Source organism: Aquarana catesbeiana, linkage group LG01 (assembly GCF_042186555.1).
Source record: "Aquarana catesbeiana isolate 2022-GZ linkage group LG01, ASM4218655v1, whole genome shotgun sequence".
Lineage (NCBI taxonomy): Eukaryota > Metazoa > Chordata > Amphibia > Anura > Ranidae > Aquarana > Aquarana catesbeiana.
This window is the reverse complement of record NC_133324.1, coordinates 36,922,864-36,935,272: the sequence shown is the minus strand read 5'-3', so window position 1 is coordinate 36,935,272 and position 12,409 is coordinate 36,922,864. Positions and strand designations below refer to the sequence as shown.

Below are 12,409 nucleotides of genomic sequence, written 5' to 3'. Positions count from 1 at the left end.
CCACATTTGGCATGTCATTTTTTTGGGGGGGAGCGGACACCCTCTTTTTAGAGGGTTCCAGCTCCCACTTCCTCCCGGGGCACAGCGGCGCCGGAAGTAAGTTCAACTCTCCCCCTCTCTCTCGGCAATCATCTGGGACACGTCACAGGTCCAGGATGATTGCCCAGCCAGTCACAGTGTGCAGCGTGGCTCGTGTATGCGCAGTACGTGCCTGGCTGTGAAACCACAGCGGACGCCCACAGTGACAATGCTGGCGCCACAGAGAGGAGGGGGAGATGAGTATCCAATTATTAAAAGTCAGCAGCTGCAGTATTTGTAGCTGCTGCCTTTTATTTTTTGTTATAGTCAGAATTTTAAATATCGTGCCTGGGGGGTCTCCTTAGTCTGCATGTAAAGTAGCACATCTTTCCCATGTTCATAACAGTACCACAGCAAATTGACATTTCTAAAGGAAAAAATGTCATTTAAAACTGCTCACAGCTGTAATGTATTGTCGGATCCTGGCAATATAGATAAAAATCATTGAAAAAAACAGCATGGGTTCCCCCCCAGTCCATTACCAGGTCCTTTGGGTCTAATATGAATATTAAGGGGTACCCTACGCCAAAATAAAAAAATGGTGTGGGGTCCCCCCAAAATCCATACCAGGCCCGTCAGGTCTGGTATGGATATTAAGGGGAACCCCAAGCCAAATTTTTTTTTTAAATGAGGAGGGGGCCCCCCCAAAATCCATACCAGGCCCTTCAGGTCTGGTATGGATTTTAAGGGAAACCCCGCACCAAATTTTTTAAAATGGCGTGGGGGTCCCCCTCAAAATCCATATCAGACCCTTATCTGAGCACGCAGGCCACAGGAAAAGGGGGATGAGAGAGTGGCACCCCCTCCTGAACCATACCAGGCCACATGCCCTGAACATGGGGAGGGTGCTTTGGGGTTCCTCCCAAAACACCTTGTCCCCATGTTGATGAGGACAAGGGCCTTTTCCCCACAACCCTTGCCCAGTGGTTGTGGGGGTCTTTGGGCAGGGGGGCTTATTGGAATCTGGAAGCCCCCTTTAACAAGGGGACCCCCAGATCCCACCCCCCATGTGAATGGGTATCGGGTACATTGTACCCCTACGCATTCACCAAAAAAGTGTCAAAAAAGTAAAAATGACAGTAGACAGTTTTTGATAAGTCCTTTTTTAAAAAAAGTGCCCTGCAACATCCATATATCTTAAATCACAGTGCCGATGACCGGAAAAAAAACGAACGGAAATACTCTGCCTCCATGGGAGGCTTCCCCACGGCTGCAGCCTGTTCATGATGACAGCTGTTATATAGCTGAGAGCAGGACCATTTGGTGACTTTAATGAATGACCCACCCTCTTCTGTTGTCATGTGACGTCACATGACATCAGAGGGGGTGGGGTCACCCGTTTACATCACAGAGTGGCCCCACCCTCAGCTATATAACAGCTGTCATTGTGAAAAGGCTGCAGTCACGGGGACGCCTCCCTTTGAGGGAAAGTATTTCTGTTTTTGTTTTTTTTCAGTCATCGGCGCTGTGATTTAAGATGGATTTACATCACGGGACTTTTTGTTTTATAAAGGGCTTGTCCAAAACTGTCTGCTATCATTTTTACTTTTTTGACACTTTTTTGGTGAATGTGTAGGGGGACAATGTACCCGATACCCATTCACATAGGAGGGGTCCACCCAACATGTTTCGGCTAACGAGCCTTCATCTGGGGTTCGTTAGCCGAAACATGTTGGGTGGACCCTCACGATTACCGCGACTGATCTAATTTGAGCTGTGTTACGATCTCCTATCATGTGAGTGTCTTTTTTTATTATTTTATTAAATTGATGTTTTTTAAAACGATATCATGCCATGTGAGCTTTATTTCTCTTATGGTATTTAAAAACATCCGGTTGGCCTGTTGGAACGTTTGGGGACGTTTGAAGCTGTGACGAGATTCCTCCCCCCATTGGAAGCTGAGGATACCTGATGATCCATCTTGCCAGCCCTGGTGGCTAAATAAGCTTTCTTGGACTTGTAAGACGTAGGTCTTCTCAAGTCACCTGTTTCCGGTAAGCCTCCTCTAATGCTCCGGTGATGGTCCTGCCACCTATTTTGACGTCCCATTCATTTGGTGTTCTATTTGTCCATCTACCAGAAGCTTTCCATTTTTGTCTTCATTATTCAAACCTCAGAGACTCTTGGTGGTGGTTTTCTATTCTCATTAGGAATACAACTGTCAACGTCCATGGACTTTTTTGGTTGATTTGCCACTTATTTAGGATCTGTTTATGTTTACTTCACCGTTTTTCATCACTGGTTTATTACAATCACTATATCTCATATGTTATTTTGAAACACTCAGTGCATTTTTGATTTGTATTCACTTATTTTATATGTAACTTTGAAGTATTTAGTTTATTTTCTGGCCCTTAAGGGATGGCTAGAGCTTAGTTCACTGTTTTTTAAATTTTATAGTATTTACACACATAGCGCTACACTATATTTTCTATTTAGTTATTTCAACCTGTGTCTAAGAGGCGTGTTAGCTGCTTACTGTGTAACCATTTCTGTAATATCTTTGGTGCAGCACTGTACTCATTCCCCATCGATGAAAGTGTGCCCTAGACTGTGCCATGCTGTACCCTATATTAATAATCCACTTGTGTGTGGGAGCGAAGGAAACAGTCCGTGATGCAGAGACCGGGATGGCCAGGACAGGAGGGACAAAAGTAACGGGTGTCATGCCTATGTCCACATTTCCACAGACACGGCATCTTCTTCAGGGTGCTCTTTGGGCCGGGGTACCAGGGAGGACATCCGGAAAATGCCCCTCAGGCTCACTGCATCTGGATTGGGAAATCCCTCTTGATAAAGAAGGGCTGTGATGATCTTTTCCTGGAATTTTAGGAAGAATCCACTTCTTCCTGACGCTTTGTATAGTACATAAGAAATGAAAAGAGCCAATTGGAATAAGTATACAGACACTTTTTTGTACCAGCATCAGGCCTTATGTGCAACTAAGTATGACCCCATCATCTGGTCATTGAAGTCCAACCCTTCCATTTTAAGGTTGTATTCATGGACACATAGGGGCTTCTCAACAACACCAGTCACCATTGCAGTTTGGACAGTCGTATCTGCATGAATGGATAACAGAACAAAAACATTCAGTTTTTCCTTCCACCTCACTGCAAGCAATTCATTACACCTCAAGCGGGCTCTCTCCCCCTGTCTAAGTGGGGCATTTACAAGGTGTTAGGGGAAGCTCCGGTGATTAGATTGCACGTGCCACATGCGTAAATTCCAAATTCAAAGAGGTGTCTAAAAAGTGGCCAGCTTGTATAAAAATTGTTCATGTACAAGTGGTACCCCTTTCAGAATAAGGGTGGCACCAAGTCCCAAACAATCTTGCCGCTGCTCCTTATGTAGTCTGGGCAGTCGGGGTGCTGGCACGCTTGCTTGGGAGAAACTGTTTGAAAACAAGGCAGCCAGAAAACTTAATCAGGAACTCATCAACACAGACATCTTGTTCGGGGATGTACAAGGCTGCAAATTTTTGGTTCAAGTGATTTACGAGGGCCCAAATTGGGTGGAGCAGATTATATCCAGGGTCACCCCAAGGACGACAGAGTTCATTGTGATTGAATTGCAATGGCAGTCCTGGCAATGGCAGCAGAGGACACGGGCATATGATGAATTGGGTCAGTGGACCAATATGACCGCAACTCACTCTTTTTAATAATGCCCATGATGAGGGATAGGCCCAGAAAGGTCTTCACATTCACAACAGTGATATGTTTCCATGCAAATTGTCTAGCAAGGTTCAAATTTGGGTTTGCAGTGATAAATTGATTGGCATATAAATTGCTTTGGTTCACAATAGATCTGTGCAGATCTTCCGTGAAAAACAGCTCATAAAAACCAAGTGGAGCTAAATCTGCTGTTTCCACCTGATTTTTGGGTTGGCCAGTGAATGGGGGAAGTGAGGATGCTGCAGAATCTGTGGGCTGCCAATCAGGATTTGCAAGCAAAGTGAACTACACTTATAGGACTCGCCACATCACCAAGTGTTAATGCAGTGCTGATTTATTTATGACCAGGATGCACTAGACCGCTGGTGCTCACCAGTTTACCAGAAGAAGGTAGAGCGGCACTAGTACCGTCACTCTGCTGCATACGAGAACCATGCAATTGTTGTACCTCAGCAACCTCGGAACGGGGTCAGGTAGGCCTGACCTTAGCAGGGACATCTACTCCGTCATCAGAGTTATCTGTCAGGGTGCCGCTTCTCTCTGCAGGTTCATATACTGAGCTTGATTCTGACAGTGAGGACTCCCAATCGCTCTCATCTGTCATGCTCAGTATCCTGTAGGCCTCTTCACTAGTGTACCTTTCGTTTGACATTTTGGCCACTAAATTTATAGGTACCTAATGTGACTCACAGATAAAAAAGCACCTGGTTGTCAAGGACTGTTTGAATTGCTATTTTTTTTTACTGTTATCAGGCCTGATTCTGCTAACGCTGCCGTTTTGTGTACTGTGTATCAGTAGTGACAGTGACCTACTGATACTGCACTTGTTTGGGGGGGTCTAAACGCAGGTGGTGGCAGGTATTGGGGCTGATCCTGCATTTTGGGAACACTAAACTATTGGGGACGCTAGTATAGTTCTGATCTTGTCTAGAACTAATATTGTTCTGTCTCTGGGACAGCTAGCTAAACCTTCTTGTCACAATAACTGTAGATACCATATTTATTTAATCTCAGTTTTATTAGAACAAGCCAGGTGAAACTACAAAATAACAGAAATAGACTTCAATAAGTATAATATTCCATACAATACAGCATACATTGCCGAAAAAACAATGTATAATACAAGATGTGAAAGTAAAAACTTACTTTTTAAGTTCTCTAAGGAGTAATGGCGATAGATTGCGAAAGACATGACTTGCTTCCTGCAATGTGTTGAAAAGAATGGTGGATGGTTCACTTCCTGCCAAGATTCTACCCAGAATTCCCTGCTTGCTGACAACTTTCTTATTTACACATACAATAAACAATTAAACAGAACTGCAGCAATATAAAAAAGGAACGCTAGATGGAGCCTGCACGCCACATATGATTGTCTTATGTAAATTACACATTTTGCATGTAAATTTAACAACACAGGTACAAATAACCAGTATAAAACATCTGGTGGACAGAACAAATATAGTTAAAGTTAGTTAAATATCAGTAAAATATCTGTACACTGTACTTAGTGACACTGTGACAGGGAGTGAAAGGGTTAACTGGGGGGTGATCAGGGGGTTAAATGTGCCTAACTATGTGTACTGGTGTTAGTGTAGTGCTTTTGTACTCACTGTCTGATGCTCTTTCCTCACGCTGGAAATGAAAAGGGCTCAAGGAGAGAAGATTGCATCATTTCCTGTGCCTGTGTTTGCATCACACAGGCACAGGGCATTCTGTGGTTTGTCAGAACCGATCAGCAGGTCCAGGCCACAAATCATTGGCCTGGACCTGTAGATTGACTTGTTCTAAAACAAATCCGATCACTGCAGGGGCGCCGGGCCGTGGGCGCGAGTGATGTACAGATACATTGTTTCACGCAGCTGGGCTGACCTGCCGCAGTAAATGTGCAGGGGGGCGGTCAGAAACTGATTAAACAATGTAGCAGTGTGCTATGAAAATAAGCAGCCCAAACAACAGATCAGGCCAAAAACAAATCAGGTCAGTAACAAGTGAGTGTTAAAGCCCTATCAACGTAAAATAAAAATACTAAATTAAGAAAATAAATTATTAAACCCCCCCTAAATACCACCCCTATAACCAAAGCCCTCTATTTTTAAAGAGATGCCTTACACCAAAATAAATAAATAAATAAAATAACCTAAAATAGTAACCTATCAACTACTAGACTACTATTACTAGAAATAATAAATAAATGAATAAAAGCCCCAAAATACTACCACCTGAATGGATCTGCATAAGTGAAACCTGCATAATTCACCTTGAACCCATGGTAAATGCAAACTTAAACCTCATTCCTGTTTGTAACAATTAGTTTGTAAAGCCTCAAAATATATGATGGATATTTACATAATAATAATAATCATAATAATAATAATATGATCTGATTTCAGATTCCGGTATCTCGATGCTCAGATCCCTGTTTACCTGGCAGCAGAAAAAAGTTTGGATCTTCAATTCATAAATGCTGCTATGAGTGCATCTCATGTCCAGAAGGAGAGATATCCAACATTTCCGGTAGAGTATTTGTTAGTAAGTTATTGTTGCACTGGGCAGACTTTACTGCCGTAGTTAAAGTGTGTGTCTGGAAAAAAATCCATCTCTGCAATGTGTGCACATTTCCCCATGTTTTGTCACTTTAACCACTTGCCTACCAGGCACTTACACCCCCTGTGTAAGTGCCTGGGCTGTTGCACTTTGAATGACAATTGTGCGGTCATGCTACACTGTACCCGAACAAATTTTTTTATCATTTTCTTCACACAAATAGAGCTTTCTTTTGGTGGTATTTCACTCCTGGGTTTTTTATTTTTTACAAAAAAATTAAAAAAGACCAAAGATTTTGAAAAAAAAAATGTTTTTTAGTTTTTTCTGTCAGTAAATTTTGTAGCTAAGTAATTTTTCGCCTTCACTAATGTGCACTAATGAGGCGGAACTAATGGGCACTGATAGACTGAACTGGTGGGCATTGATGAGGAGGCACTAATATGCCGCACTTATGGGCACTGTTAGGTGGCACTGATGGGCACTAATAGGTGGCACTGGTGGGCACTGATAGGCAGCACTGGTGGGCACTGTTAGGCGGCACGGATAGGTGGCATGGATAGATGGTACAGATGGGCCAGATTACCACCTAATGTGTCTGTGAGCTGCTGGGGCACTACAAGTCCCAGCATCTCAGTAAATGGGGGCAACAGTGTGCTCAGGGCTAATTTTTGGGTGAAAAGTGCTGGTGTGTGTCTGTGTGTATATGTATATATGTATACTGTGTGTCTATATGTATATATGTATACTGTGTGTCTATATATGTATACTGTGTATCTGTGTGTATATGTCTATGTGTATACTGCACGTCTTTGTCTATGTGTATATATGTATACTGTGTGTCTATGTCTTGTGGGAAGATTAGCTCGTGGGGATCACCTTATTCTGAAGGATAGTCAGCAAACGGGCACTTTCTTCAAAATCTGGCAGATGCCAGGTTTATTTGCAGGAGGTTTGCAAAATAAAAACAAACCGTAAATTAAATCCTTGCCGTCCGGCGCTAACTAAACAAATAGTCTCCTCTCTATACAGTGCGGGGCTGGTCCCCGTCACCCACAAAATGTGGAAAAGCAAACCTTTTAGTCCAACACCCAGAGCTCCTCTCACTCAGGTTCCTTCCTGAGTCTCAAAACCAGAGCAACCTACTGTGCTCTCTTCCTGGTCATTTAAAGTCCACCTGAGTGTGGGCTCAAGTGGACCAGACTGGAACCCAGCCTGTCACAGAGGCTGGAAAAACCCAGGCCGGATTCCCTTACAACAGAACGAATGCAAGGTGAAATATAGCACCTTGCATACGTCAATGTATATATGTATACTGTGTGTCTATATCTATGTGTATATATGTATACTGTGTGTCTATGTCTATGTGTGTATGTATACTGTATGATCCATGTGTGCCTACTGTTGCTAAACAGAAGTCAATCTAACAATCCCATGTCCGTGAAAAATCCACTTGTTGCCATTCAGAGGCAGCTGAATGGTGAACTTCTGAGCTCGGCCTCGGATCAGGCAGCAGGGCAGGTCTGGGCACACACCTGTGCAGTGATATCATGGCACACATCAAGTATGGCTTTTATTCACATGCCCCACTGCCAGATCTGAGGCCAACCACAGCAGTTCACTATTCCGCTGGCTCTTTGACTCACTTGCGCAGTTCAGAGCCTGCAACAAGTGGATTTTTTTTCTAATTTAAAGGCCTTTTCCCGCCAGCTGCCTGCCACACCAAGCACTAAGGTGCAAAGGTGTGTGTAAGGGGACACTGATAGAAGGTTACACACTGGGGGGGCTCTGCCATAGGGTGGCACACTGGGGGGGCTCTGCCATAGGGTGGCACACAGGGGGGCTCTGCCATAGGGTGGCACACTGGGGGGGGCTCTGCCATAGGGTGGCACATGGGGGGGGCTCTGCCATAGGGTGGCACACTGGGAGGCTCTGCCATAGGGTGGCACACTGGGGGGGGCTCTGCCATAGGGTGGGACTCTGCGGACTGTGATTATAGGGAGAATGTTGGGACTTTGATGTAAGGGAAGACTCTGATGTGATGGTGGCGCTCATCCTGACTGCTGTACTCTATATGTTTTGTTTGTTACTTACTCCTGGAATAGCGGCCACCTGTAAGCCTGGGTGCCCCATAATCTTCTATTGCCCGGGGGCCACATCAGTTGTCAGTCCGTCTCTGATCACAACTACTATTATTACTACTGGATCTTTCTTTTCCCCTTTTTTTTTTATGGCTGCATCAAAAGATATTTTTTTTACTTAAAGTGGAACTTGTTGGATCACTTCAGGCTGGCCACTTTTACAGGTATAGCTATGTAAAACATTAAAAATAAGTGCCATGTTTGAAATCCAGTGATAACTCCTACTCTGCTCTGCACATGCACATTTGCTCTCTTTTTTAGACACTGTGCCAGATTTGTAGAGGCCAACCTGCCGACACCCTAAACATTTAATGCTGTTCAGGACTTTGGCCCCAGCAACCTGGTGGCATCCTGCAAGAAGAGACAGGAACAAAGCCGGAAGCAATTTACAGCACACGCTAATTTTGGTGGCATAATTATTAATGTGTAATGTAGGTTTCTTGCTAAAAAACATTTTTTTTTATCAATTTGTCATGGGGAAAGTTCCATTTTAAAATTTAAAGATGACCTGTCATAGCCCCACAAGTCTGTATTAATTCCTACAATTCACAAACAGTATTATTTTTTTTCTATGGTTCCTTTCACACAGATGTCTGTCTGTGTTTTTCATCCTTCCATTGATGTAGATCGATGATCATCCATTTATATTTTTGTTTGTTTTGATATGTTTTTTTCTTAATTGAAAAGGGTTGTAAATAGACAATCACTACCAAAAAAAGAACTGTTAAGCAGCGTACACACGACCGGTTTTGCCGGACTAATCTTCGAAGGTTTCTCCGACGGAACTCCGATGGAATTCCATTCAAGCGGTCTTGCCTACACACGGTCAAACCAATGTCCGACCGTCCAGAACGCAGTGACGTACAACACGTACGACGGGACAAGAAAAAGGAAGTTCAATAGCCAGTTGCCAATAGCTTATGTCTCGTACTTGCTTCTGAGTATGCGTCGTTTTGGGTCCGTCGGAACAGCATACAGACGAGCGGTTTTCCCGATAGGAATTGGTTCCCTCGGAAAAATTTAGAGCATGTTCCATTTATAGGTCCGTCAGAATTTTCGAAAAAAAAAAACCTTCTACAGAAAGGTATTGAAATTTCCTTTCAAATTTGGCTGTTAGTGAACGTAACGTACATGAATTTACCCAAAGTTATGAATTATTCGAAATAACGAATGCCAAAGGGAATGGAACTACCGTATTTATCGGCGTATAACACGCACTTTTTTCCCCTTAAAATCAGGGGAAATCATGAGTGCGTGTTATACGCCAATCCCTGCCGATCCCCCGCTGATTGTGAGCGGAGGAGCGATAACTATACATAGCTGAGTGTACTCGGCTATCCTCGGCTAGTTCCGCTCACAGTCACGCCCAGTCCCGCCCTATGATGGACATAACACAGGGATTGGGCGTGACTGTGAGCAGAGCTATCCGAGCCTAGCCCAGTATACTCTGCTATGTACAGCTATCGGCGGCACTCGCTCCTCCGCTCACAGTCACGCCCAGTCCCGCCATTGGACCTGTGTTATGTCCATCATAAGGCGGTAGTGGGTGGGACTACGAGAGGAGCCGAGAAGATATGAGAAGAGCCAAGATACACAGGACCGGCTCTGTGTATCTCAGTGGCGCCATTTTCAAACTGTAGTGACACTGACATGTCACTGCAGTTTAACTGCAGCCTGGGCAAGGCTGCAAATGACACTGACAAGGCTGCAAAGAAGTAGGAGGGCTAAGTAGACTGTGTTGAGAAGGGTGCGCAGGACAGTTCTGAATTTCTGATCAATATTTGTTTCACTTATTGAACAAATATAACAAAATGTTTCCAATTTTATTTTTAACCACTTGTCAACCGACTCACGCCGATATATGTGGGCAGAAGGACATGTACAGGCATATTAACGTACCTGTACATTGCCATTTAAAAAGCGGTTTGCGTGCACGCATGCATGCCCGTCACGAGCTCCGTGAGAGTGATTGTGGGTCCCACCGACACAATGTCCGTGGGGATACCCGTGACGGTCTCACGGACAGGAAGAAGGGGAAATGCTGATGTAAACAAGCATTTCCCCGTTCTGCCTAGTGACACTGACACTGATCACCGCTCCCTGTCATCGGGAGCGGTGATCAGTGTCGTGTCACACATAGCCCCTCCCCTCCACAGTTAGAATCACTCCCTAGGACACACTTAACCCCTACAGTGCCACCTAGTGATTAACCCCTTCACTCCCAGTCACATTTACACAGTAATCAATGCATTTTTAATCGCACTGATCGCTGTATAAATGTGAATGGTCCCAAAATAGCACCAAAAGTGTCCGCCATAATGTCGCAGTCACGATAAAAATTGCTGATCGCTGCCTTTACTAGTAAAAAAAAAAAATTATTAATAAAAGTGCCATAAAACTATCCCCTATTTTTTAGATGCTATAACTTACCAACTATACCAAAAATATGTAGAAGAAAACGTATTGGCCTAAACTGAGAAAAAAAAAATTATATATATTTTTGGGGGATATTTATTATAGCAAAAAGTTAAAAATAATGTGTTTTTTTCAAAATTGTCTCGATTTTTTTGTTTATAGCGAAGAGAGAGAGAGAGATGCACTGATGGAAATCCCATTGCTAGCTGTCAGACAACATAAGACAATTAGTTTCCTCAGAAGCTCTGACCCCAAAGCTCATTGTGTTTTTATTGTTTTTCCTGCAGACAGTGAAAACTGCATGAAATGTCCTGATGATCAATGGCCAAATGAGAGGAATGATCGGTGTGTTCCTAAATTGGTGGAATTTCTCTCCTACACTGATGATCCCATTGTTGCAGTATTTTCAACTGTCTCCATCCTCTGTTGTCTTCTGGCCGGTTTCATATTGGGGATATTTATACATTACCAGGACACCCCAATTGTTAAAGGTAATAACCGGAACCTGAGCTATCTTCTTCTGGTCTCCATCATGCTGAGCTTCCTCTGTGTCTTCTTGTTCCTCGGACATCCAGTAGATGTAACCTGCATGCTGCGTGTAACCTCTTTTGGTGTCATCTTCTCAGTTGCTGTCTCTTCTCTACTTGCCAAAAGTATCATGGTGTGTATTGCTTTTAAAGCCACCAAACCTGGGAGTTCCTGGAGGAAATGGATGGGAGCCACACTGCCCAATTTTATCATTTGTGTCTTCTCACTGGTCCAAATAATAATCTGTATCACTTGGTTATCTATTTCTCCACCCTTCCAGGATCGGGACACTCACTCTTATCAGGGAAAGATCATCATTCAGTGTAATGAGGGTTCAGTTATCGGCTTCTACTCTGTGCTGGGATATATGGGGCTTCTGGCAGCTGCGAGTTTCATTATCGCTTTTTTAGCCAGGACATTACCGGACAGTTTTAATGAGGCCAAGTACATCACCTTCAGCATGCTGGTGTTCTGCAGTGTCTGGATTGCCATGATCCCGGCCTATCTGAGCACCAGAGGGAAATACATGGTGGCTGTGGAGGTTTTTGCTATAATGGCATCAAGTTCTGGACTTCTTGGCTGTATATTTTTCCCAAAATGTTACATAATTCTGTTCAGACCTGACCTGAATACAAAAATAGCTATCCACTAATATGTATGGAGCAACACTGTTTTACCAGTAGTTTTAGCATTATCTCAATTATTGTCAATTTTAGTATTTTGTTATTGTATTGAGTTTAAATGTAAACATTTAATACTTACCTCTCCAGTGGAAGGTAAGTGTATTTTTTTTCTCTGGAAGCCTCTGGAATCAGACAATTTGTGTTTGTTGGAAATCTTTTCCCTTGCTGGGTGCAGTGGTTCCTCCCACCAGACATTACATCACTACAGAACAATGTAGTCACTTAGTGAGGAGGAACCACAGTGGCCAGAGGGGAACAAAGTATACGAAACATCCTAAAGTGTCAAATACCATAGAAAACCATTGCTCTTCAAGAGAGGGAAAATTCACTCACCACCTTCCAGAAA

The 12,409-nt window shown here is 43.5% G+C and overlaps 1 protein-coding gene across 1 annotated transcript in view; it reads left to right on the top strand.

The window, feature by feature from the left end:
- The window catches only part of LOC141130738 (vomeronasal type-2 receptor 116-like), a 75,404-nt gene extending 63,372 nt beyond the window's left edge, over positions 1-12,032 (top strand). Inside the window, exons 3-4 of the mRNA XM_073618158.1 lie at positions 6,146-6,269; positions 11,140-12,032. Of these exons, the coding sequence (XP_073474259.1) occupies positions 6,146-6,269; positions 11,140-12,032 (1,017 nt within the window). The remainder of the gene's footprint in view (positions 1-6,145; positions 6,270-11,139) is intronic.
- Positions 12,033-12,409: the final 377 nt, after the last annotated feature.